Below are 23,363 nucleotides of genomic sequence, written 5' to 3' on the forward strand. Positions count from 1 at the left end.
GCATTGCAAAGCCTGTTCTTGATGTGGACCCCCTCACTTTCAAGTGTACCATTTGTATCATTGAATACTTTGAGTATTCAAACGCCAAAGTCTTCATTGCATCTGGCCCTACAAGACTTTGAAGGGAAGATTTGGTGAAACTCCCTTCCTCTCAACATTTCCTCTTGACTAGTCTTCCTTGCTCCCTCTTTTACTTGCTGACTGTTGTGAATCATGTGCTTTGATTCCTAACCCTTTTTGTACATTGCTAAAAGATCCAAGACTGTCTACTGTGGATACTGCAAGCTCCTCTAGGCCATAGAGTACTTCCAGACGTAGTGCCCTGTACCCTAAAGTTACGAATCTCCTTTTGGGGAAATGTGTCCAAATCCAAGCTTAATGTATCTGAAGTAATTTGTTTGGTTTATGCATTACGATATTTGGGAGAAGAACAATATCAAGGAGATCTGATACTTCACAATTATAAACCTTAGAAAATAAGCTTAAGGTGACTGGTTGCCTAACCTGGTTTCTAGCATTAGGGCTGGCCGTGTGTGTAGACATTGGAGATAGTAGCCTGAGACAGCAGAGAATAGCAAAACAGCAAAAATTTTCCTGCTGATTTCGTCTTCCAGAGCCCTGGAGAACTGAGTTGGTTTCTGCTCCCACTGAGGTACTGGGCAGGGACTACTACTGAAGGGAGCAGATGTTTCTCTCCTTGGCAGTAGAAGCTTTAAGTCAAATGTCCACAACTCTTTTTTTCCCCTTCTGCTATTTTTCTTCTCTGGGTCCACCTTTATGATAAGCCCTCTGTTCCAGGCCTGGTTCCTCATCCTTGAGGTGGCAAAATTCAGTTTTGCCTACACTCTTGAGAAGTCTTGAGTGGTGTTGCTGCAATTGTGACAAAACTTTATGTGGCCTAAATATTCAAGCAGCCCATGCTGAGGTCTGTACTTCTGTGGGTATATGTGCTCCTAGCAGTACCTGAGCTAGCTAATTTAAAGATGATTCAGACACATATACATGGGTGGCAGTCGTCTTAGTTATGGCAGCATAAACAAAATTTAGGGGGCTGAGTACTCTTGAAGGGAAAAAATACCTTAAGCATCTGCATACGAGTGAGTGTTGTTCCTTTAGAACCAGGTCTTAAGCTGTGAGAAGAGACTTTTGTAAATGACAGTATTTATCAGTCTGTTGACAGGAATGTTGTGAGGGTACAAAATGCATCTCTACTAAGACTGCCTATTTTGTAATCTGATGGACTGGAAGCTAATAGGAAATTTGGACAGTTCAGTATTTTTTGTCTTTTTGTTATATATCATATTGCATAGCATATCATGAAAATGTGCATATAAACACACAGTGAAATTTAGAGAAAAGACACAGAGGCCTTGAAAACAAAATTGTTACCTTACAGCTTAGTAGAGACTTCCTTTTTTTCATCCACACTCTTTTTGGTCTTTTTGAGATTGGTGAATCTCATGTATGAAGTAGTTCAGAGCTGTCCTATTCCAGGAGCATGGCAAGTTGTGGCTGTGAACGTCCCACATTAGTCCCTCTTCCTCCTTTATTCTATGGGAGGATTACTCAGCACTAATGATTTTCATTAGGGCTTCATGCCCCACTAGCCCCTTAGACTATGCCTGTATCAAGAAAGATATCTCGACCTAGGATCTCTTCCCAGATCCAAGTTTGTACCCTCCTTTTTCAGGTATGGTCCTGCTGCTGCACCTTCCTCTGCCTTGAAAGGAAAATTGTGGGAGAGATTTGGGTCAAAAGGGATTCACAGCACACTCCAGCCAGTGTCCCAAATCTGGATGATCTGTAGACCAGAACTGTGGGGTGTGTTGTGGAGCCTACCAGCCCTGCAGTATGGAGATAACTCAGGTGATGTAGCCAGGACGTTGCGAGGCAGCACTGTCTGCCCTGTAACTCACCCCATGCTCTCCCTGCATGAGAACAGAGAAGAAAACTGCTCCCAGCTGACCCCCTGCTGCAGTCTGGTTGTGTTATCTCCTAGAGGATAATGGAAGCACAAACTGGATGCTAATTCAGAGGAGGAATTTTTACTCCAAACTCATCTACTTAGCCTTGCTGCTGAGACTGCTGTTAAACATGCCAGAGCTGATGGTGAAATTTAAAATTAGAGCAGGGCTTTGTAATAGTATAGGCAAAACTGAATCTTGCTGCACCTGGAGGGCAATCTGCCCTCCTTTTGCTCCGTCCGTTATGTTTTAGTACCTGTTGCACCAGTTCATTCTCACCCTGAAGCTCCCTATTTTCTTGCCACTGCTGAAGGGCACCTATTCCTTCAGGCCATCCCCAAAATGACACCTCCACCCTCCTAAACCCTCAGCACATGGAGACACACAGCCCTGTGCACTGGCTCCATGTCTGTGCTGGATCTACTTTACTTATTTTTGCAAGGACTCGGGGGGATGGTGAATAGTTTATTCCAACATTTTTGCTCTAGTTGTAAGATGCTCATGGCTGTATTGTTGCTATAAAAATGATATACAGATACTTTCTCCTGAAACTGATATGACTTTCAGCTTGTTTGGTGTAGTGCAGAGCCTTGGTGAAAGAATGACTGGAAAAACATATCAGAAGTACATAAATAACACGTTTGTCAAAGATATTTCTACTGACCTCCTGAAGACCAGCTTTTGATGGTCCTTTCACACAAATTCCATTTCTGCACTGCTGCTTTCTGAGACATTTCTTCACAACCTGGTATCAAGCAAGCCATTTCACTGGTAGGCTTAGAAGAGGGTGTATTTCAGAGGTGAATCTTTTTAGGATTTATTGAATACACTGGCGTATCTTCATTGCATGATATAGTGAAATATTATCTCTTCCCCCTCCCCCCAAATGAGTTAGATGAGGGCTATTGTATCAAACAATTTACTGGGCACAATTTCAGTGCTCAGGTAGATGGGAAGTGAAATCCCAGGGCTTTAGATTGGTCTCATCACCTACTGAACTGCCTCTTTAGAACAGTATCTATTCTTTCTAAGTGGCGATTTAGTACTTACATCTTTAAATGCAAGCCCATATACTAGATTTTCTTCTTTGACCTTACCAGATGCCTGCTTACCATTGAGAAACAGTGAACATAGAATTGCCTGATATTAGCTTTACTTAGTATTTTTATTAAGAGCAAAGAATTCTAATCAGAATCTCGTCCTTCTTAACTAAATTTCTTCTGAGTTTTATCCTACCCACTCTAATGCCAAAACAAATAAAGCACTACTACATATTTCATGTATGTTTGTGGAATGTACAACCTGCTTGGAGGACCTGCACACATTCTTTTCATGCTGTGCGGGTTATGGCATGCAAAAATATATTGTATTCATAATAGGGTGGTGTATTTGTTCAGAAACTGTTGAAAGTCTTTGGAATTCTTATAACTGTTTATTCATTCTTTTGTTTAGGAGTCAGTGACCTGTAAGTGCTCATTATGAAGAGAGATCTGGTTTTCTTGGTGACTCTAATTAGCCTTGCCTTCCTGTCACTGCTAAGATCTGGATATCCTCAACATATAGCAGAGGAGTCCTGCTCTGTTCAAATTCTTGTTCCAGGCCTCAAAGGTAATGTGGAAGTCTACTCGATCATCCAAATACTTTCTTTTAACAGGCTAATTTGCACCACTGACAGTTCCTAACTGAGGCAAAGGAGATGCCTTTCAGTGGTCCTCTCATTTGTCCAGTTGTAGCCTCCTTATAAACAGAGTTTTAAAGTCATAAGATGAATTTATGTCTGTTAAAAAAACATGGTTTAGAAAATGCATGCCAAAGTTTCCAAAACCTGCTCCTGGTGAACAGTGCTTGTTACTCTGATGGGTTGCCTGGTTGGTTTCTCTGTGTTTATGCTCCTGAGTAGTACTCATGCACAGAGACTGTGAAATCAGCCCCTACATTACACCTGGAGAGGTTTTCACTGCCATCTTGAGATGTACCAAAAGGAATTATTTTATATTTTCTAGTCTTCTGTGTACTGTCCTTTGGGCCAAATTTCCATTGATTTTAAATGCCTTAGCTCCTTTCAGAAGCAAAAAGAAAATAAAGTTTTTTGGGGACATTTCTATAGATTGTATGTGCAAAAGCAACATTTCTACCAAATATGGCCTCAAAATATTGCCCAGCAAAGATGGCATAATAAAATATTGGTCTTTTCATAGTAAGGAATATATTAAGGTAAGTACCTTAGATAGGAAATCAACATCTGGGAAGAATTAGCATTTTAAAGCAACGGCATCTATTGCCATTGTGGTGTGAAATCCCAGCCCCATTATTATAGTTAATAACAATAATTCCCCTTATGAAGGCTATGATATTTCTACCAGAGCGTAATACCTGTGAGCATGGAGAAATGCCTATTAACTAAGGGAAAAAAAAAAACATATAAACCACTGGTTTACTGGTAAGCATAAAAAAAATTTGCATTGTCTAAAAACTGCAGAACTAACCTCACAGTTTTTCTGGCAGTTATTCATTTCAGTATCTCAAAATGATACAATTCACCTGATGACACTGCTGCCACTAACATTACGTAAACCTTGGTTTTAATCAATTGCCTGAGGGCTATAATATGGACTTCAGGCTACGGATGTGCTGGTGAATCATTCAGGGTGAGGGCAAGGCTCAGGTGCTGCCACGCAGTTGTCCGTGCAGTTGAACTGCTTGCACAGTCTGGCCACGGTTTTGGCCATGGTGTAAATTGCCCTCTCCAGACATTGCCTGGTTTGAATGTGGCTGCCCTGCTCTGGAAGCAAGAGGACTGAACTGGGAGGGTGTGAGTTGTGCTTGGCCAACTGGCTACTGTGCCAAAAAATTATGCCATTTGTTCATTATGATTATATGTTTATATTTATCATATATATCATATATTTATATATATCATATGCTTGTTATGATTATAGATCTACAGCTGCCTGAACTGAACCAAAAAACTAGTTTTTAAATTTATTTCAGTAGGTGGTCTTTGAAATCTTAATAACATTTATACCTTCTACATGTTACAATTAGAAAAAACAACACTAGTCTGATATATCTAGATCTTCTGAGGTTTGACTAAACCTCGAGTAAAATTGTTTCATTTTTCTGATATATTAGATGTGGAATAGGCATAAGATAGTGCTTTTTATGTGACTTATATAGCACGACACTATCAAGTTTAATATGTCTTGTCTAAAGGTACATAGATCAGTCAAATCGTCAGACCACAGTACTGGTAACCAAAGCTTTGAAGTGAGAAGTTGTCTTTGTCAGGCTTTGACAAGTTCTGTAACTTCTTTGCCTTAGTTTTCCTATTTGTGTAATCAGTCAAAAGTAAAATCTGTGATGATCATTTTTATGACATAAAGGACCATTGTTGTTGTTGTTATTTTTATTATTATTATTATTATATACAACACAGTTTAAAAAATATATAAGCAGTGTAATAATAATTCTGGCCTTTTATCAGGAGGCAATCCTGAGCCAGGAAACAACAAAGAAGCCTGAAATGTTAATGATTTTCGTTCCACTTCATGAGATACAGGCATTGCAAAAGTGATAGAGATTGATGTACAAATTCAGTGAAGCACAAAATGGCCTGATGAAGCCCTAGTTAATGCGAAATCTCTAAAAAATCGTCAGTGCTCCAGCTCCAGCACTGTCAGAGGGGCCGGCTCAGAGAATTGGTAATGAGATATTGCTGTCACCTACTGGCACAACTCCAACCCATTTCAGCGGCCAAGGTTTCCTCTCAACAGAGCATATATGTGGCTGCATGCCCAAATTTTGGCTGTCACGCAGCGGGAGCTGCTCACGACAGGTTTTAGACCTGCCCCTGCTCCTCCTCTGCTGAGCTGCTGGCAAAATCCTGGAGGATGGAGGAACAGAGCCTCCCTGGGACCCTGGCACCACTGCAGGTGCTCACTGGTGGGGCGAGCCTGCTGGGATGTGGGGAAAGAGAGGGTACAGGGAGCTAGTGGAGGAAAGAAGGGAGACCACAGGATGCATGAAAGAGAAAAAGAGGGAGAACACCTTAGGCCTAAGAGGTGGTGCAGAGCCCAAATGAGGTGGTGAAGGAAAAAGAAATAGGGGAAATGTACCCAAAAGTGGAGGAGCATAATGGTGAAATTTTAGAAGAACAGGAAGAGATAAGAGAAAAGAGAACAGAAGGGCACAAAGAATGAATGGAGAGACTGGAAACCATTAGAAAAGAAACTAGAAAATAACACAAAGCCAATTAGGACCCCATAGAATAAAAGAATATTGGAAGTGGGGATGAGATGAGAATGGAGGTGGAAGCGGAAGACAAAGAAAGCCAATAAAGACACTGAGAATAGAAAAAAGGCACAAATGAGTTTAAGGTCAGCAGCTTAGGTCGTAGGAACTGATTATATATATATATATATATATATATTTATGTATGTATGTATGTATACAACCTGAACAGTATAAAGGAGTAAGATGAAACAAGGAAGGGCAAAGTACTGTGCTCCTGAGAATCCAGACAGCAGAATGATCTGTGCTTTAGAAAGTCAATAATATTAATAGTGTGTTGCGTGTGGAGAAGGGATGGATGGTGAAGCCTCGATTCATATTCTTCCTAAAGTTCTGTTCCTTTTGATAGGCCTATCAGAATGAAGTTACTATTATTGTAGAGAAAAAATAACATGGAAAATCCTTCAGAGCTAGAAGTTCTTGATTTGCCATCTTGCTTCATCTGCATTCTAGAATCTAAAGCACAGGCTGTCTTAATATTTTCATTGGCATACAATATATGAAAAAGCTGATGTTGCATAAATAAAAATAATATTCTTTATTTTTCACTCCCACACTTGGTGCTTCTACTCATACAGGCAATATGAGTAATGGAAGAAAGTTATCACCAGCTAAGGGATGTTTAATAGCTCATGTATTTAATATTTGGAGTGTTATTTTTATTACAGTAGATGGTACAGGTGTAATCCAGATCAAGATAGGCAGAGTACAAACACAAACTCACAAAAGAAGGCAAGAATGGTAAGATACCGGTAAGATACATTATCTGAATTACGAAAGATCTCTCTCAGACCTGACTGAACAAGAGGTTTGTATTAGTGGCAGGGTTGTACCCAGATCTCTGCACTCCTACTGTAGCTGTTACCAAGAGTAACTTTCCTTTGGGAGCATAGGAGTCACCAAACTATTGAGCCTCGATTGGTGCATCTTGCTGTGACTCAGCCAAGTGGTCAAGAGCTGAATGGCTCTGAGGAAGGACATTTTCTTTCATGCCTAGAAATGATCCCCTAAAGCACAGGTGTGGCAATCTGTGTGCTGGTTTGGGCAAGCCGCCTGCTGTTGCTGCCCTTCCTCTGCCTTTTCACTGGCTCAGCAAGGGATTTCATCCTGCACAGACTTTGCTTCCTTAGCTTGCACACCGCTCAGAGTGCATACAGCAAAACAGGGACTTAAACACTGCAAAGCTGAATTAGACCACTGCTCAGTCCAGCATGGCCAAGGGCTTGCTGCTTAAGGTAGCTGAGAACAAAAACTGCAAAGTAGTCTGTAGTAGAGCCTACAATGGGGTAACCTGCTCCCAGGGGAAGTTTCTTACAGAGCCACAGTAAGGAGTGCAGTGTCATCTTATTATGGGAATAAATGCAGGCAAGTGTAATGGCCTGAAGCAAGAGTGATCTATTTTTTTGATCCCTAATGCACAGCTTTCACTCTGAAGAACATGTAAAGCAATAGGCTGTAATAGCCTGCTCTGAGCCTCCAGAGAGAAAGGAAAAGTCATTGTCAGGATTTATCTTTGGGAAGCAAAGAGCTCATAACCAGCCCGGAGGGAGGAAAGACAATAACACAAAGCCTATTAGTTACCTGATAATAAAAAAAGTTGCATTTGCAAATGTGCCAAATAAGAGCCTGCTTCTTACTAACAATATTATTCACAGGGGATTATGTGAAGTTTGTCCTCATTAAGGTCAGGGAATGGCCTATTTTTGCATGTCTGAAGGCACAGAAGCTCTTCTGGAGCTCCCTGGCAAGCTGAGGAAGGGAAATACAACATGCAGAGGGCTGAGTTCAGCTCACAGCCACCTATATGTACAATAAGGAGAGAGAGCTGGAGGCTGCATATTTGAATTGTGCCATGTCTCAGCTTGTTTTTGCATGTCATCTCTATGGCCCCTCTCTATGCTGCAGCTGCCAGCTATGCCAGAGAGCTCTAGGGGTACATGATACCACTTGCTTTCCTGCTGTGGTGCTTCCTTCAGCTTCCGGGAGAGTAACTAATGTTCACTCTCCTATTCTGTACAGCGTGGCATCAGTCCTCTTGTGCTAGCTCTGGCTTTGGATCCCCCCCTTTCAGTGGCTGGCGTCATTTTACTTTCTACATAAGCCGTAGCACTTCTCTTTACATAATTTTTTTAAATAGGAGGTGGCAATGTAAATCATCCTTTAAACTTCTTTTTTGTTTAAGATATATTTTAATTTTATGTCGATGGCAAACTACAATAGTAGGGGGCAAAGCAAGGTAAGCATTCCCAAATACAGGGGAGGCAAACATTCACAGAAATTGAGATTATAATATGAAGAAAATCTATTATATGCCATGAGCTATGCAAATGTAAGTACAAGGCATAGTGCTTCATACCACAAAGATTAAGAGGCACAGAATGTAACTAAAAATAAAGATGAAGGAGTTCTCTCTATAGGCCTGATCCATCCCTACTCAGTAAATGCCATAAACTTTTTTTTAATATGAAGTTATGGTTAAGCCATTCTCACTTGAGACTTAAGCATGTCCTTAAGATGCTTTGCTGAAAAGGGACAGAGTTTGGCAGATCCTTAGAAAGTGCTTGGTGAATGTGGAGCCAAAAGTTTATGTTTTAAGTTGAGGCCTAATTCTGCAGCTTCTACTTAAATGAATTATGCTGTTGGGCTTTTTGGAGTTTGTCATATTAAAAAAAGTCCACAGAAGTAGACCCATTATATAAGAATTCAGTAATCAATTCACTTTGATTTTATTACTGTCACGGTAACAGGTCAATTGCAGGTAACTGTTCTTTATGCATCAGATAAAGCTGTTAAGTCAGATTCCATCTGCTTTTATTTTTTTCCTCCTTCTTAAAATAGGCTTTTTTTTTCAGTGGGGAAAATGGTACTTTTATCATTGCCACCAACAGAAAATAGTTCTGGCTTAATATGATTCTTCTTTCATTTCCTTTTGTGTTAATAGGGGAGGCTGGAGAAAAGGGTGAAAAAGGTGCTCCAGGTCGTCCGGGCAGAGTTGGGCCTCCAGGAGAAAAAGGTAGCTGTTAAAGAAGATGATTTGAAAGTAATTCCTGACCAAATGGTACCCCCCCCTTTTTTTTTTTTTTTTTTTTTTGTGTGTGTGTGTGTGTGTGTGAGGTGATGATAATGGGAATCCTCTATCCTTTTGCTGGAAGAGTATGTTGTCCTTGGCCATTTCTATGTACCTTATACACACGTTTGTAGACTAACTATTGCTTTCTGGTCAAAAAGGTTCATTTTGGAAAAGCTTAAGGCTATTCTTGGTTTTTAAAATCTTCTCTGTAAAAAAAGATATCATAATGCCTTCTGCAAATGAGACCTTCATACTAGATCATAAGAAATAAATCACAGGGCTCAGTTTCCTTTTTCCTTTTGTTTGTAAGAGCAAAGACTCACAGTATCTTAATTAAAATCACTGAGGGAGGTCATTAGGCCATAACAGGCAAAGATGGTCGTGAGTGACTCCACATTTCTTGGATTGCAGTTCAGTAACAATTATGGAAAGATGGTGGTAAAGCCATTTCACTGCAGTTCAAAGAGAACTTGCAGCTCTTCAGAGGAATGGTGCTTAATAGTGTTCAGTTGTCAGAGCTGAGAGAAACACAGCATTTCTGTCTTGCAGGAAATTCTGTCTTTTCACATTGGTTTTTCTTCTGAAACACAGGGGAAAGTTGACCTTCATAAGTTTTTCAGCAGATGCACAATCTGAAAAATTCAGATTTGGAGTAGTCAAAACATTTATTTCAGTATTGAAATGAAACATTTGACATTCCTTGCATCAGAATGTTTGACTTAGTTTTTACTAAACTGAATTTAAAAACTTCATTTCAAAGCAATCGCAGTGGTAATTTACACTTCCTTATGATGATGCATGATCCGTCACACTCTTCTTTTGGGCAGCTTTGGGCATCTGACATCCGCAGTTTGCCCTGGGACCAAGATCCATGACTCTTGCTCATCCCCTATGATGCATTCAGAACCTTATAATTTTCCATGAGGTCTGCCTGTTCAGTCAGAGGAAGAGCAGTGTATTTTCCTTATGGAGATGATGCCTTCAAGGGAAACTGTCATTAAAAAATATTGCAAACTGAAATTTTAACTCCTGTAAGGTAAGGCAGCGTGATGAGAAGTTGTAATACCGTAGAATAATTTAGGCTAAAAGATCATACAGAGGTCATCTAGTTTGAGCCTCCTGCTCGAAGCAGGGCTGACTTTAAATTTAGATCAGGGTGCTCAGGGTCTTGGCCAGCAGACTTCTGAGAATCTCCAAGGATGGAGATTCCACAGTCTCTTTGGTCAGCCTATTCACCATTATCATTGTGAAGGACTTTTTCCTTATGGCCAATTGAAATTTCCCTTGCTGTAATTTGTGATCATTGCCTCTTGTCCTTTCAATGTGCATCTCTGAGAGGGGAACGCTGCCTCTTCTCCGCAAGCCTCCTTTAGGTAATGGAAGACTGCAGTTAGGTCCCCCCCTTACCCTTCTCCAGGCTGAATAAAACCATTTTCCTCACCTGGACTTTCTCCAGTTTGTTTCTCTCTCTTGTACGAGGGCCCCAAAATCTCTGGATCCTTATCTGCAAAGGGGTTTTCCAGCCAGCTATTGGCCAGCCTATATCAATGCATCCCAGGTGCAGGACTTCGCAGTTGTCTTTGCCAAACTTCATGATTCTCCCATCAGCACACTCCTCCAGCTTGCTGAGATCCCTCTGACTGCCAGCCCTGCCTTCCAGCACATCAACCGCTCCTCACAGCATGGTGTTGCCTGCAAACTCAGGGAGAACACCTTACACTCCTTCCTGCATATCACTGGTGAAGATGTTAAATAGTATTAGTCCCTAAGGTTTGGTCCCTGAGGAATGGCACTCACAATCAGCTGCCAATTAGACATTGAACTGTTGACCTTTGAACCCAATGGTCCAACTAGTTTTTCATCCTATTCGTGGGCCCCACATACATTTTCCCAATTTGGCTATGAGGATACTATGTGAGAGCATGTCTAAGGCCTTGCTAAACTCATGGTAAATGACATCCGCTGTTCTCCCCTCATGCACAGAGCCAGACATTTTATCACAGAAAGCAATCAGGTTGGTCAGGCGCTTGGAAAATCTGTGTTGGCTGTTCCCTTGTCTTGCACTTCTTGTGTCTGGAATAGCTTTCGTGTGAACTTGCTCTATAATTTTGCTGAGGACTGAGGTGAGACTGACTGGCTAGTAGGGCTTTCTTTGAAAGGGGGTATAACATTTGCCTTTTCCTGTTATCAGAGACTTCGCCTGCTCACTACAGCCTTTCAAAAATGATGAAGAGCAACAGCATTAGCTGGCTCCCTCAGCACCCCTGGATGCATTCTGGCCAGTGCATGGACTTGTGTACATCTGGCTTAAGTAGTCCTTAACTCAGTCCTCCTCTGCCTTGGGTAGCACCTTCACCCCGGTCTTTGCTACTGGGCATGAAGATCTGGGAGACCTGAGAGCAGACCTTGCCAGTAAAGACCAAAGCAGAGAAAGCATTGAGTACTTCAGCCTTTTCTATGTCCTTTGTCATGAGGTTGCCTTTTTCCCTGAGCAGAGTGCTCATGTTATCCTTGCTCTCCTTTTTGTTGCTGACTTATCTGTAAAGCCTTTCATGTTGCCCTTCATACCTATCCAAGTTCAACTCCATCTAAACATTGGTGTTCCTCATTTCATCCCGGCATGCCTGGGGAGTACTTCTATATTCCCCTTGGAAAGCCTGTCCCTGCCTCCACCTCCTGTACACTTCCTTTTTGCATTTGGTCTCAGTCAGCAGTTTCCTGTTCAGCCAAGCTGACCTTCTGCCATATCTGCTCACTTTCCCTGCACATTGCGATGGACAGTTCTTGTGCTTTAAGGAAGTTGTTCCTTAAAACTGAGAAGCTCTTCCTGGGCTCCTTTGCACAGCAGCCCCCAATAGGATCCTACCTACCACTTCCCTGAACAAGCCAAAGTTCAATCTCCAGAAATCCAGGGCTTTTATTCTCCTACTTGACTTCCACACTTCCCTCAGGAGCCTGAATTTTGTCATCTCATGGTCCCTGCAGCCAAGGCTGCTGTTGACTATCATATCCACAACCGGGGGGAATGTGATTCCCTCTCTCCCTGCAAATACTCCTTATCTGTGAATAGCAGATCCAGGACACCACCACTCTTGGTTAGCCATCCAGTACCTGCATTCAGGTAAGTGTCCCTGACTCATAAGAAATACTTGATTAGCTCTAATAATTATGATAAATTTCTGGTTTTCCATATTTCCACAAGTCCAAAATTCTGGTGGGCCTGAATGAAGAAGCTTTGAAGTGAAAATTCATTGCAGTAAAAAGTACTTAAAAGAGAAAAGAGATGAAAGAAGATTGAATTTTAATGCATACTATATTGGTATTTTACCAGGCAATGCTTTCAGGCTAAACACAGACAAAATCTCCTACAGTTTCTGTAGCAACATATTTCTTCTGCTTTCCTTTGTACAACCAGATTTGACTTGACATGTGTATGTTCTTGGAATATTTAGTAAACAGCTTTATTTTGGCAAAGTAAGAAAAGTCTACAAGCAAGCTCCTGTTTGAAATGAATTCTAATTGATTCATATTTTCATTAATATTGTATGTTTTTTTAAATATTGGGCTTCATCAACTGCTCTCCACAAATGCTTATTTGCAGAAAAATAAATTGTTATTTTAAAAATCATTTGGACTATATTATGCAAGATTTCATCATGGCAATATATATCATGCATTTTCTGAGAATCACAGTGTCGACTGGATAAGCAAATGGACTTCACAAATGTGACTTCTGTCCTGTGAAAAGGACAGAGAAAACCATCCGGCCTTGATCCAGAAAAACCTTTAAGTCTTCGGTTAACCTCTGTAGGCAGTAGGAAGTCCCCAGACCTGAAGTTAAGGTTGTGCATATTTATGCAACTTTTCTTGACCCTCAGACTGAATTAGAGTGAGAGTCACCAAACTGTGTATTCTCTTCTAGCAATCCAAGGGTTTTCCTATTTGTTATCCAGAAGCTGGAACTTTGAGACAAAAATGAAATATCACTCAATTCTTAGGAAAAGTCGTGACAGCAGGTAGTACTGGAGTATCCAGTGCACTGACATCTTTTTCATAGTGGGTCATTCGGCCTATTTGTGGAGGGTTAGGAACTGATCATCCTTTGGAGGTTGTTAATTGGTCCACCATGATGCTCTCGGAAATAACCACTCTACAGTCTCTTCCTCAACAGATTATCTAATATCTATGCATGACTGGTTACTGTTTTTTCTTTTTTGGTCAGTTTTTCATCTCTTGATGGGACTACACTATTGATGTCCTTTAAAATCCTGACAGAGTTCTTTGAAATCTAAATTATCATAAGACTTAGACCCATGATCCAGGTACTTAACACGTAGCTCAGTGAAAAATGAAAGATAGATAAAATTGCTGCCTCACCTTGCATTTGCCCCATTCTAAGAGCACACGTGGATGCTTACTGCAGCTCAGCTTTTGGGCAGTAGGCTGTTGAACTGCAGTCACTATGTTAACATATGTTTTCACCCTTGTAGTTTTTAAGTATATTTTTACTGAAGTCTGATAATTACTTACTGTCCTGTTGGGAAGGGGCTAATATTTGGCTCTTTCTACTGGTAGAAACTGCCAGTGTTGGTTGTATTTTGCTGCTATTTGAGTAAATGATGGTTTACACAAGGAAGAAAGTGTAGTTCTTCTACAACATTAGCAGTTTTTTCTACTTCTGATGTCACTTTATGTTATCAGAATCACAACAATCATCTTTTTTCTTTCCTCTTTCTTTTGTTTTGCTTCTTGGGCAAGTTCGGTTTAAGACAATGTGCTTAGTATCTTTGAACTCCTTAGGAATGTCATAATCAGTGAATAAATAACATACATAAGAAATGGTTTTCTCATGGTATATTTGACCTGAAAGAAACATCTCAAGGTGAGAAAGAGCTGAAAATGTTTTTAGCATATCCCTTCCTCATGATATTTTCAGATTTTGGTAGTTTAGAACCTAATAAACATTCGGACTTTCATACTTACCTGAAATAAATCTGGTTCTGAACATCCTAATGTTTCAGGGTGACCTCAGACATCCTGATGTCTTTGGGCACTGATTAAGGTTAAATTCCACTTACTTTCCTCATTGATTTAATTAATTGTATAGGTCAATTATGATGCATAGCATGTCAGCAGAATATAAAACTATGTGTTGGCTTTATGTAAAGCATAGAGCACTGGATCAATTAAAATGGTTGATATGGATGAATGACACCTGTACTGCAGTGCAGGTTTTGGGGTGGGAGGTATAGCAGGCCTAGCTGTCCCCATTTGTACTGGTTGCTGTACAGTCCCATGCTGGGAGTGATCTCAGTTTTTTGACTGAGTCATGATCTTATCTGTGAGGCTGAATCTTCCATGAATACAAACTCCTCACACATATTTCAGTAACAATATAATATTGTGAATATTCCCAGAGTAACATGGATTCTGGTTATGGCAATCAAAATAGAGAGTGAACAATGTTAGAATGCATTATCAAAGGAACAGCACTTAAAAAAAGTGTTTAAGACATATTGATTTACTTTTAGCCTTAAACATTCGAAAATACATTATTTTAATGCTTTAATTTCAGCCTTTGCACATCATTCTCCTTTTTTAGTAGTATGTTAAACAGTGTCACGGAACTCAATTGTCTGTACCATGACACTGTTAGCACAATCTCTGGCACGGTTTTGGCTTGTGCCAGCTAACACTTTCCCATGCAACTCTTGGGCACATTTTGGGAGCTAATACAATGAGCAGCTTGCAAGGGACTATCCTGGTTTGAAGACTAAGACAATAGTGTAACATTCTTGGGCACCTACTTCCCAGTGCCAGGGAACAGTCCCAGGCATTTTAGTTTACTAGTATAGATATAGCCTCTAAGTATGAGAAAAGTCTCATTAATATACCTGGTTTGGAGCCAGAGTGTTCATCCATTTGTATAATCAAATTCTAAAGAGAGATAATAATACCTCAATTTATATTTTAGTATTACTGATTGCTCATTAATATGTAATCAATCAATCCTTTACATTTCTGAGGCAACTTTTACGTGAATTTATTGCTCACTAAGGAGTGCTGCAGGCAGGATTCCATGTAAAAGTCCTGACATTGGTAGTCGTGGATTCACAGAGTGGATATCTGATTCAAAACTATCTTCAGTTCCACTTGAATACAATAGGATCTTGAAAAGACATGCACAAAACTGAGTGGGCAAGAAGATGGCAGGTGGCTTTGGTGTAAATAAATGTGGGGCATGGGGACTTTAGGGATACTTAATTTAATCTATACCAACATGATGCCAAAAATCAGAACTGGTACTCACAACTCAGGAACTACTTTGAAATCATTAGCTGCAGCCAAAAAGCCAACACAACACTGACATTTAGTAGAAAAGGTATCAAGAACAAGAGAGAAAGCTGATTGTTGCAGCTGATTTTGCTGCTCTGTAAAAACCTGGCATGTGTACATCTCCAGGAATGAGTGTGGTTCTGGCTTCTGTGTCTCAAGAAGGGCAAAGAAAGTTAGGGAGAGGCACCAGAAACATGGAGAAGATGGAGCAGCTGCCTCATAAGGAGGGGCTAAACAGCCTGGGACTCTTCCTGTTGGACAGAAGAGGCTGAGGAGGACACAGTCGAGGTTTACAGAATCACAAAAGCAGTCAGTCAGGTGTCCTGGTGTTCACCAGACGCCGCAGGAGAACTAGGAGGCACTCACTGAAAACTGACAGGAGATTGATTTTAATAGAGATATGGAAGCAGAAACTATCACTAGGGTCAAAAACTGATTAGACACCACGAACATAATCAGATATTAAAGGGGATGTGCAGGAATGCGCCCCTCACTAGGATCCCTAATCCAATGATGGTGCCTTGCTGGGAAAATGCACCAATATGGGCTGTAGACAGTGCCTAGGGTTGCGTGCTCTCCCTAATAGTAGCTCCTGCTGTCACTGTGGGAATCAGGGTACTGGGTTAGAGGGACCACTGGTCTGAACAAGCTGGGTAGTGTGTTCTTAACATAATCCTGGAAAGATATATATTTTATAAGTGCAGTTATTTGTGTATGTGTGCATTTGAATGTAAAAACCCCAGGTAGGAATGGACCATACTATTGCCACTTATTCTGTTTTGAATGTACTTTAAAATCCTTTAAACTTTTCCTCTACCTTACTAGATCTGATTTTTTCTTAATGTCTTTAGCTTCCCCTACAAATTTTCTAGCCTTTCTGATTTCTAGTCAGTACGGATTCATAATCATTTCTTCTTTTCTATTTGTTATACAAAGCTTTTAAAATTTCACTTTGTCATTAAGATACCTGTCTAACATGAGTGGGATGAATCACTGCTGAGAGGTGTTTATTTCTGCATTGCCTACCAAGGGAGCTTAAATAAATAGCTTAGACTAAACACCTAACTTTCAGGTGGCTAGTGCTGGGTGAAATGAATCTATCCCAACTACATAAAATACCACCTGGGATTATCCACTGTTTGTTCATAAAAGATGTAATTGGGTTGTAATCACTGTTCCCTAGACAATCACCAACCTTCAGTGGTGTGCATAATTCAGATTTATTTAGTGTAAAGTAGTACCATAGTCTGCTGGTTTATTCATAATTTTTCGACTTCCAGTTGTCAATAGTTCTAAAAGATATATACTCTCTCTATATATATATACTCAAGTTTCTTGAGTATAAAGTACTACCATACCATAACATCATTATATCCTTTTAAAATACTGTTTATTCTCAGGTTTATTCTCAGGTTAAATATTTCCATTGGGAAAGCTGATTACTGCAAGACTAAGGAGATATATTGGGGAACGATGCTCTAAGCTTGGACTGTATCTTACATTCTTTTTCTAAATATCCTCTGTTGATTGCTGTGGCAATGCTGATGGCATTGGACTTGACAGACTTTCGGTCTTGTTTGGTGCACCTCTACTTATGTTGTTAGGTAGGTCTCTGTGATGTCCACTATGTCAAATTCCACCTCATAAATAGGAACTTTCATTTGATTTTTCTTAAATCTCATAAGTTTTGGATGTAAACAACAGTTCTCTTCTTCTCCTTGACACACTCAGTTCAATCTGTCAGTTACATGGTGAATTTGAGTTTCTGCTGGATTTGTCTTTTTGGCCCTTCTCCTCTTCTTACCTTCTTGTCTGTTCCAATTAATCCGGTCTGAAAAGATGGGTCATGCTGTATGAATAACCCCATTTACAGTATTCCACACAGCCAAAGCCCTCATCTTTCCACTGGTTATGCAGTCCGCCATTCATATCTGGTATTTTCTTTCTTCTTTTGTTTGTGAGCCTGAAAGGACCACCAAAAAGGTCACTTAGATTTTTAGTTCCTTCCAAAATCCTTTAAGTCTTCTATAATTGGTTCCAACGTATATCATCTTCATCTGAGAGATGACAGATGACTAGCTTCATATTCTCCATTCACTTTCAGTTAAATTTCCTACACTTGGTCTATTGGGACTTAATTTCTTTCACTGTCCTCATTTCTTTTCAACTGTCGCTTCCTGATTTCATTATGACTTTTTAGACTGCATTTTTGGCAAGCATAGGGCCACTAAAAAGAGCTTCACAAAAGGTATTCAACCTTTTGAAAATCCTCAAGGCAGATGAGTCTCTCTTGAAATCCTGTGATTTTTTCTGCAGAACAAGCAGAATAAGCAAGCCCCTGGAGCAGAAGCAGGGATTAGTCACTGTCGGAGAAAACCAAATCCAAACAGTTCTTTAAATGAGCGCAGGAGACATATATTAAAGTCTTCATTGCTTGAGATCTCACACTTTTACTTCTGAGCAGATCACATAGCTTTTACTGGCTATTACTGAAAAGTAGTCCTCTTCTGGCCAGTGTTTACATGAAAGAAAGTGAAGTCCCATTTATATATTATATTTCATTTATTCGCTATATATGTGTCTGTTTAATTTCAGATATAGCTGCCTGAAAAGAGTTAGTATGGAACAGCAAACAAATATCTGATATAATCTGCTATTGTAATCCAAATCCAACAGCATCCAAAGTGAGAAAGGTCACTTTCAGAACAACTCAATAAAGTCATTGCAATCTAATATTTTTGGAGACTTTCAGGAAAATACATCCTTAATATGCTATCTATATTGGATGAATATCTGATAGCAGCATCAGTACTTTTATAACTTGCACAGCCCCATGGATTGAGTCTCTAAAGCAAACCAGGAATCTATTCTGTAAGTGAAGCTATATTCCAGAAAAAAACTTCTTCAGCTGATTGAATGGATTCTTTCTGTTCTTCCAGTAGGGATATACAGAATAAGAGAAAAATATTTTTGATTGCTGGTAAAATTTCTTAATTGAGTGCATGTCCAGTAGTGACTAAATCTGATTCTTGCTGGAAACAAAGGAAATTCTTTGAACATTGGACTTGCCAGTAATGAGTTAGACCAACAAACCATACACATTTGCCTTCTGGCCGTTCAGAGGAAATGATCTTTTCTTGACCATGCCATCAACTGATAGTTGTGTGAAACTTCTTGGAGTAACACAGAGGACATGTCCGCTTAGCCTGGTAATAATCAGTTTATGTCCTGAAATATGCCATTAATTACACTTATAAGTTAAGGATAATAATTAAATCAGTCAAAAAATTATCCATCTTTTAAAAATATATACAGGAAGTATGCGAATCCCACAGTGAATCCCACGTCCTGCTTTAGTTGTCACAGATCCATAACTGGGCCTGAGCTATGACAATTTACACAGGTTTAAATGTTTGATCCCTATAGTAGATTTTCCGCTGAACTTGCCTCATAAATTTCTTATATAGCTGAACAGTGTGTAACAGACATGTCTTTGAGCAACGAAATAATCTTGGGTGAGACAATCATTGAATAAACTGCACCAATATTTCTCAGAGCAGTCTCAGTCTTGGGTTTCTGCAGGATGGGAGTCTCAGGAGGCACTAGGCTTTGATTTACTCAGGTGCTGCACCCAGGAAAGAGTATGGCCAACATATATGGAGCTGTGATATTATTTCCTGAAACTCCTCAGGGCCATAGTTAGCCACACAATTAGGCAAACTCTGCCACGCTGCATAGTGAGTGTAATGAAATGTAAGGTCTCCTTCCATAGGTCTCAGAAAGTCTACTTAAAACAAAGCAGGTAATCCTTTCTAAAGCAATGCCAGAACCAAATATCATTTATAGATAATTTTCTGTATAAAGAGTTAGTTGGACCTGAGAGAAGCTTGGACTATGTAGAGCTTATTGACTATAAATGGCCTGGTTTAAGCCAAAAGTCTGAGTAATGTGTAAGCCTGCTGTACTCACCTATTAAATGGCCAATGCTTATTTATTTCTGTCAACTGCTGATCCCCTAAACTTGTACGCGAGCATTGCAGATACAAGGTAGGATGAGACTTTGCTATTAGAGGCTAAAGTGCTACTCACGGCATTCACAGCAGTAAGATAATTTTTTTTCATAATGTTTGAGAAACACCATCCAGAAGAGCTGCATGACATAACAGGCATGTTTTACCTGTGTTTTTTATTTGAGCTCTGGAGGAGCTCAGATCAATAGCTTCAAAACTTGGACTGTGGCAAACATTTTATTAGTAACAATGAACACCATGCTTCAGCCTGGTTTGCGAAGAGGGTGATGACAAAGAACCTGCCTGCTCCAGTGCAAATTCTGTTTGCCCTGAAGCCATTGCAATATTCACTTTACCTGGCACAGGAAAGTACGGTTGATAGAAAAGGGGTCAAAGTCAGACAGAGTAAGCAAATCCAAGTGTCTTGCATTAGATTTCTGGGAATACATCATGGACAAAGACTGATAGGTGTCAGTGCCTGTCTCATGTAGATTTGTTGACAATTTCTATTCACCATGGGAGCTGGATAGTTATCTTTTATTTGTAAAAACAGGATTGAGGAATATGATTTTCAAGGGGCTCCTTTGCTACAACTGCACTTTGAAGTATTTCACAGAATTGTCTTTAAAATTAGTACCATTCAACATTCCTGTTTTGACTCAGACTTTGTGTGTGTTTGTATGAACATGTGAGTTTGCATACATATAAGTTTTTAATTCATTTTCATTTCTCATTAGTGTAATCTTCTAATGTTTAGAGTGTAAGACTGCTTCCACTGTGTTTACATTGTGTAAATAAGCCACAATACCCAAATTCAGACTTCAGTTACAGTGGAGCTACTTTATTAGGTGAAACTGTCAATTGTTCTTGGATTCTTTAGGTCTTTCCAACTCCGTAACAGATTTAGTCCATCAATCTACATGTTCTAATGGAATCTCTCCTCATTTTCAACATAATTCTGGCATCACTGGCTGACAGTACTTTGCAAAATCTTTTCCAGTAGCTCTCAGCCAAGATCTGTTTTCATTTACACCTGCATGCCTCATTAAAATCAATTGCTTTGCAAAGATTAAATCAGTACATAGGTTGTTACACATCAGACCTTGACAAGGAATGAGCTGGACCCCTGGAGTTCAACAAATATTGGGGATATAGCATGCTTTTGCTCATTGTAAAAACTGAACTTGCAAAGGTGCTGGAATCTGAATGAATCAGAAGACTACCTTCTTACCTTTTGTCTTTTTGTTATGTATAGGAGAAATGGGGGACAAAGGACAGAAAGGCAGCGTGGGACGACATGGAAAAATTGGTCCCATTGGTTCAAAAGGTATGCTTAGTTCAATCCTTTCTCCATTTGTGTCTCAGATGAAAAATCTGTGATTATTTATCTTCAAGAAAAGTCTAGTGGCCTGAAAAAATGGTTAAATAGTCTCAGAGGTTATCACAATAGCGAGTTTCTCACATTGCAGTCAAGCAGATGATTAGGCTCTCTCAGTGAGTTCCCTTTTGCTCTGACAGCAAGAGCTGAGAATCTTGATTTGGGGCTAAATGAAGAACTTTGTGCACTAGCATGCGAGTGCAGACAGGATAGGAGGGTGCACTGTATTTTGATATAGTTTTAAGAGCCGTAAGACTTGAATTCTAAACTTGCCTTCCCCACAGGCTTCCTACATGACTTTAGTTAAATCATTTGGGCCAGTATTTACTTAAGCATCTGGATTATGAAATCAGATTTAGGCTGCAAAATAGTATATCCAGCCCTTTTCTCTCTACATCATCTGAAGTTATTAGTTCTATGAAGTTCACAAATATAAAAAACGGAATGAACCTAGATGAGTCTGATACATATTCTTTGTATTTGAGTTTCATAGCTTGGGCTTGCCTGGATTGTGGACCAACTAAGACAGAAAAACCTTTTTTTTCACTTAGGCCTATTTCTACTTTCCACTTTGAATGTTACTAGAGACGAACTAAATAGATACTACAATAACTGTTAACCAAAAAAGCTGCCTTAAAGTTCTATTCCTTTTCATGTTTTTAGGTGAAAAAGGGGATAATGGTGATATAGGACCACCGGGTCCTAATGGTGACCCAGGTAAGCCTTGGCAAGTTTGTCTATGTGAAGAATTTTAAAAGGTTCATGCATCACCAAAAATACATATGTCTTTTAAAACACTGAGGGAAATCATGACAATTCAATATTTGTGTAGCTATTCCTGATTTATTTGCTGTACAGTCTTCAAATTACTTAAGAAAAAATATTGAAGCTGCAGAAGTTGCTGGACCTGTAATATATTTTTCAAAACAATGTCTCAGAGCTCCTCAGAGGTCTGATCACTTTGGAAGCATAGTAAGAGCCGAAATACAACCATTTGTATCATTCATCATGGAACAAAAAGACATCTCTGCATATCCCACTCTGGCTTCCAGCCAACACAAAGGAGCGGGTGAGGGAAGGCCCTGCCCCTCTGCGGATTATCCTCGTAGGAGCAGGATTTAGATCCTCCAGAGGAAAAGGTGGAAGTCTGGCCTAAGTTTAAGCTGTAAATAAAGGCTTTTATTTTGCCTTTCATGAAAGAGCCCTGCAAGCCAGTAGACCTGGGCAATAGGCTTCAAGCTTAATACTTACAAAAGTGACAGGCTGATGGCAAAAGCCCAGTTTGTTCCTTCCTGGTAGGTTAGGAAGACATATTTTCACCTGGAGAAGAAAATGACCTTAATTCAGGTTTCAAAGAATATTGTGATTTTTTTCCTTTGATGCTTATTCAGGGAAAGAGATGGGGACTGGGCATCTAACTCTTTGTGCCTTTATAAACTCTCAGACCTGGTGCACTAAAAGTCCCCCCAAAGAGTTTTATCATGAGTCAAATGCAGATTTGAATAATTACATGCAGAACTGGAAACTGTAATTGATCCTAGTTTTGAAACTTGGGCTCCTAGAAGTAACAATTATCCTTTTAGTATTCTCATTCAGATTATCTTTTTCAAACCAATATCAATTTGAGATAATACATAGTTTTCTATTGTCTTCTTTTATCAGGAGAACTACAGTAAATTCAACATTCTGAAAAGAGCAGAACTACATTTTGCAGCTAATTATGTGCATTATATGATTGGAACATTTGCCTTTTTGATCTGCTGTGTTAGATTACTTGTGAGGAACAGATGAACAATATGCTTTGTAGATTTTTGCTGCACAAAAAAGGCTCTTTGGAGAAGACTAAAGAGAAGAATTTTTTCCTAAATGCAAAATTTTGAGAAATGTTTTTAGTTAAAAAAATCTTTTTTTTTTTTTTTTGCAGGGGATATCTCTCCATGTTTGATTTAACATGAATCATGCAGGGCTGAAGCTTAATGAAAAGTGAAATGAGCTGTTCTGGTTAGGTCCAAACACCTGTGAGAATCATATGATGGTACAGGGCAGCAGAGGCCACAGGTTCTCACCCATTGTTTGGATGGAAGGTGTCTCTTTCAGGGCAGCCAGGCCAGGCCTTTTCATAAAGCTATTTAGATAATTATTGGAATTACATACCTTATTGATTCTGGTGTATTTGTATCATTTTGCAGGCATCCCCTGTGAGTGTAGCCAGCTAAGGAAGGCTATTGGTGAAATGGATATCCAAGTGACCCAGCTGATGACGGAATTAAAATTCATAAAAAATGGTAGGTTAATTTTTCATAAATATTCTCCTT

General features: G+C 39.7%; 1 protein-coding gene across 2 annotated transcripts in view; it reads left to right on the plus strand.

Moving 5' to 3' along the window:
- COLEC11 (collectin subfamily member 11) overlaps positions 1-23,363 on the plus strand; it is a 43,089-nt gene that overhangs the window by 16,222 nt on the left and 3,504 nt on the right. For both annotated transcript variants that reach the window (XM_013952961.2, XM_013952962.2), the window contains exons 2-6: positions 3,417-3,572; positions 9,196-9,267; positions 20,926-20,997; positions 21,712-21,765; positions 23,238-23,333. In XM_013952961.2, coding sequence (XP_013808415.1) covers positions 3,443-3,572; positions 9,196-9,267; positions 20,926-20,997; positions 21,712-21,765; positions 23,238-23,333 — 424 coding nt within the window. In that variant the 5' untranslated portion in view covers positions 3,417-3,442. The remainder of the gene's footprint in view (positions 1-3,416; positions 3,573-9,195; positions 9,268-20,925; positions 20,998-21,711; positions 21,766-23,237; positions 23,334-23,363) is intronic.

Source organism: Apteryx mantelli, chromosome 3 (assembly GCF_036417845.1).
Source record: "Apteryx mantelli isolate bAptMan1 chromosome 3, bAptMan1.hap1, whole genome shotgun sequence".
Taxonomy (NCBI): Eukaryota; Metazoa; Chordata; class Aves; order Apterygiformes; family Apterygidae; genus Apteryx; species Apteryx mantelli.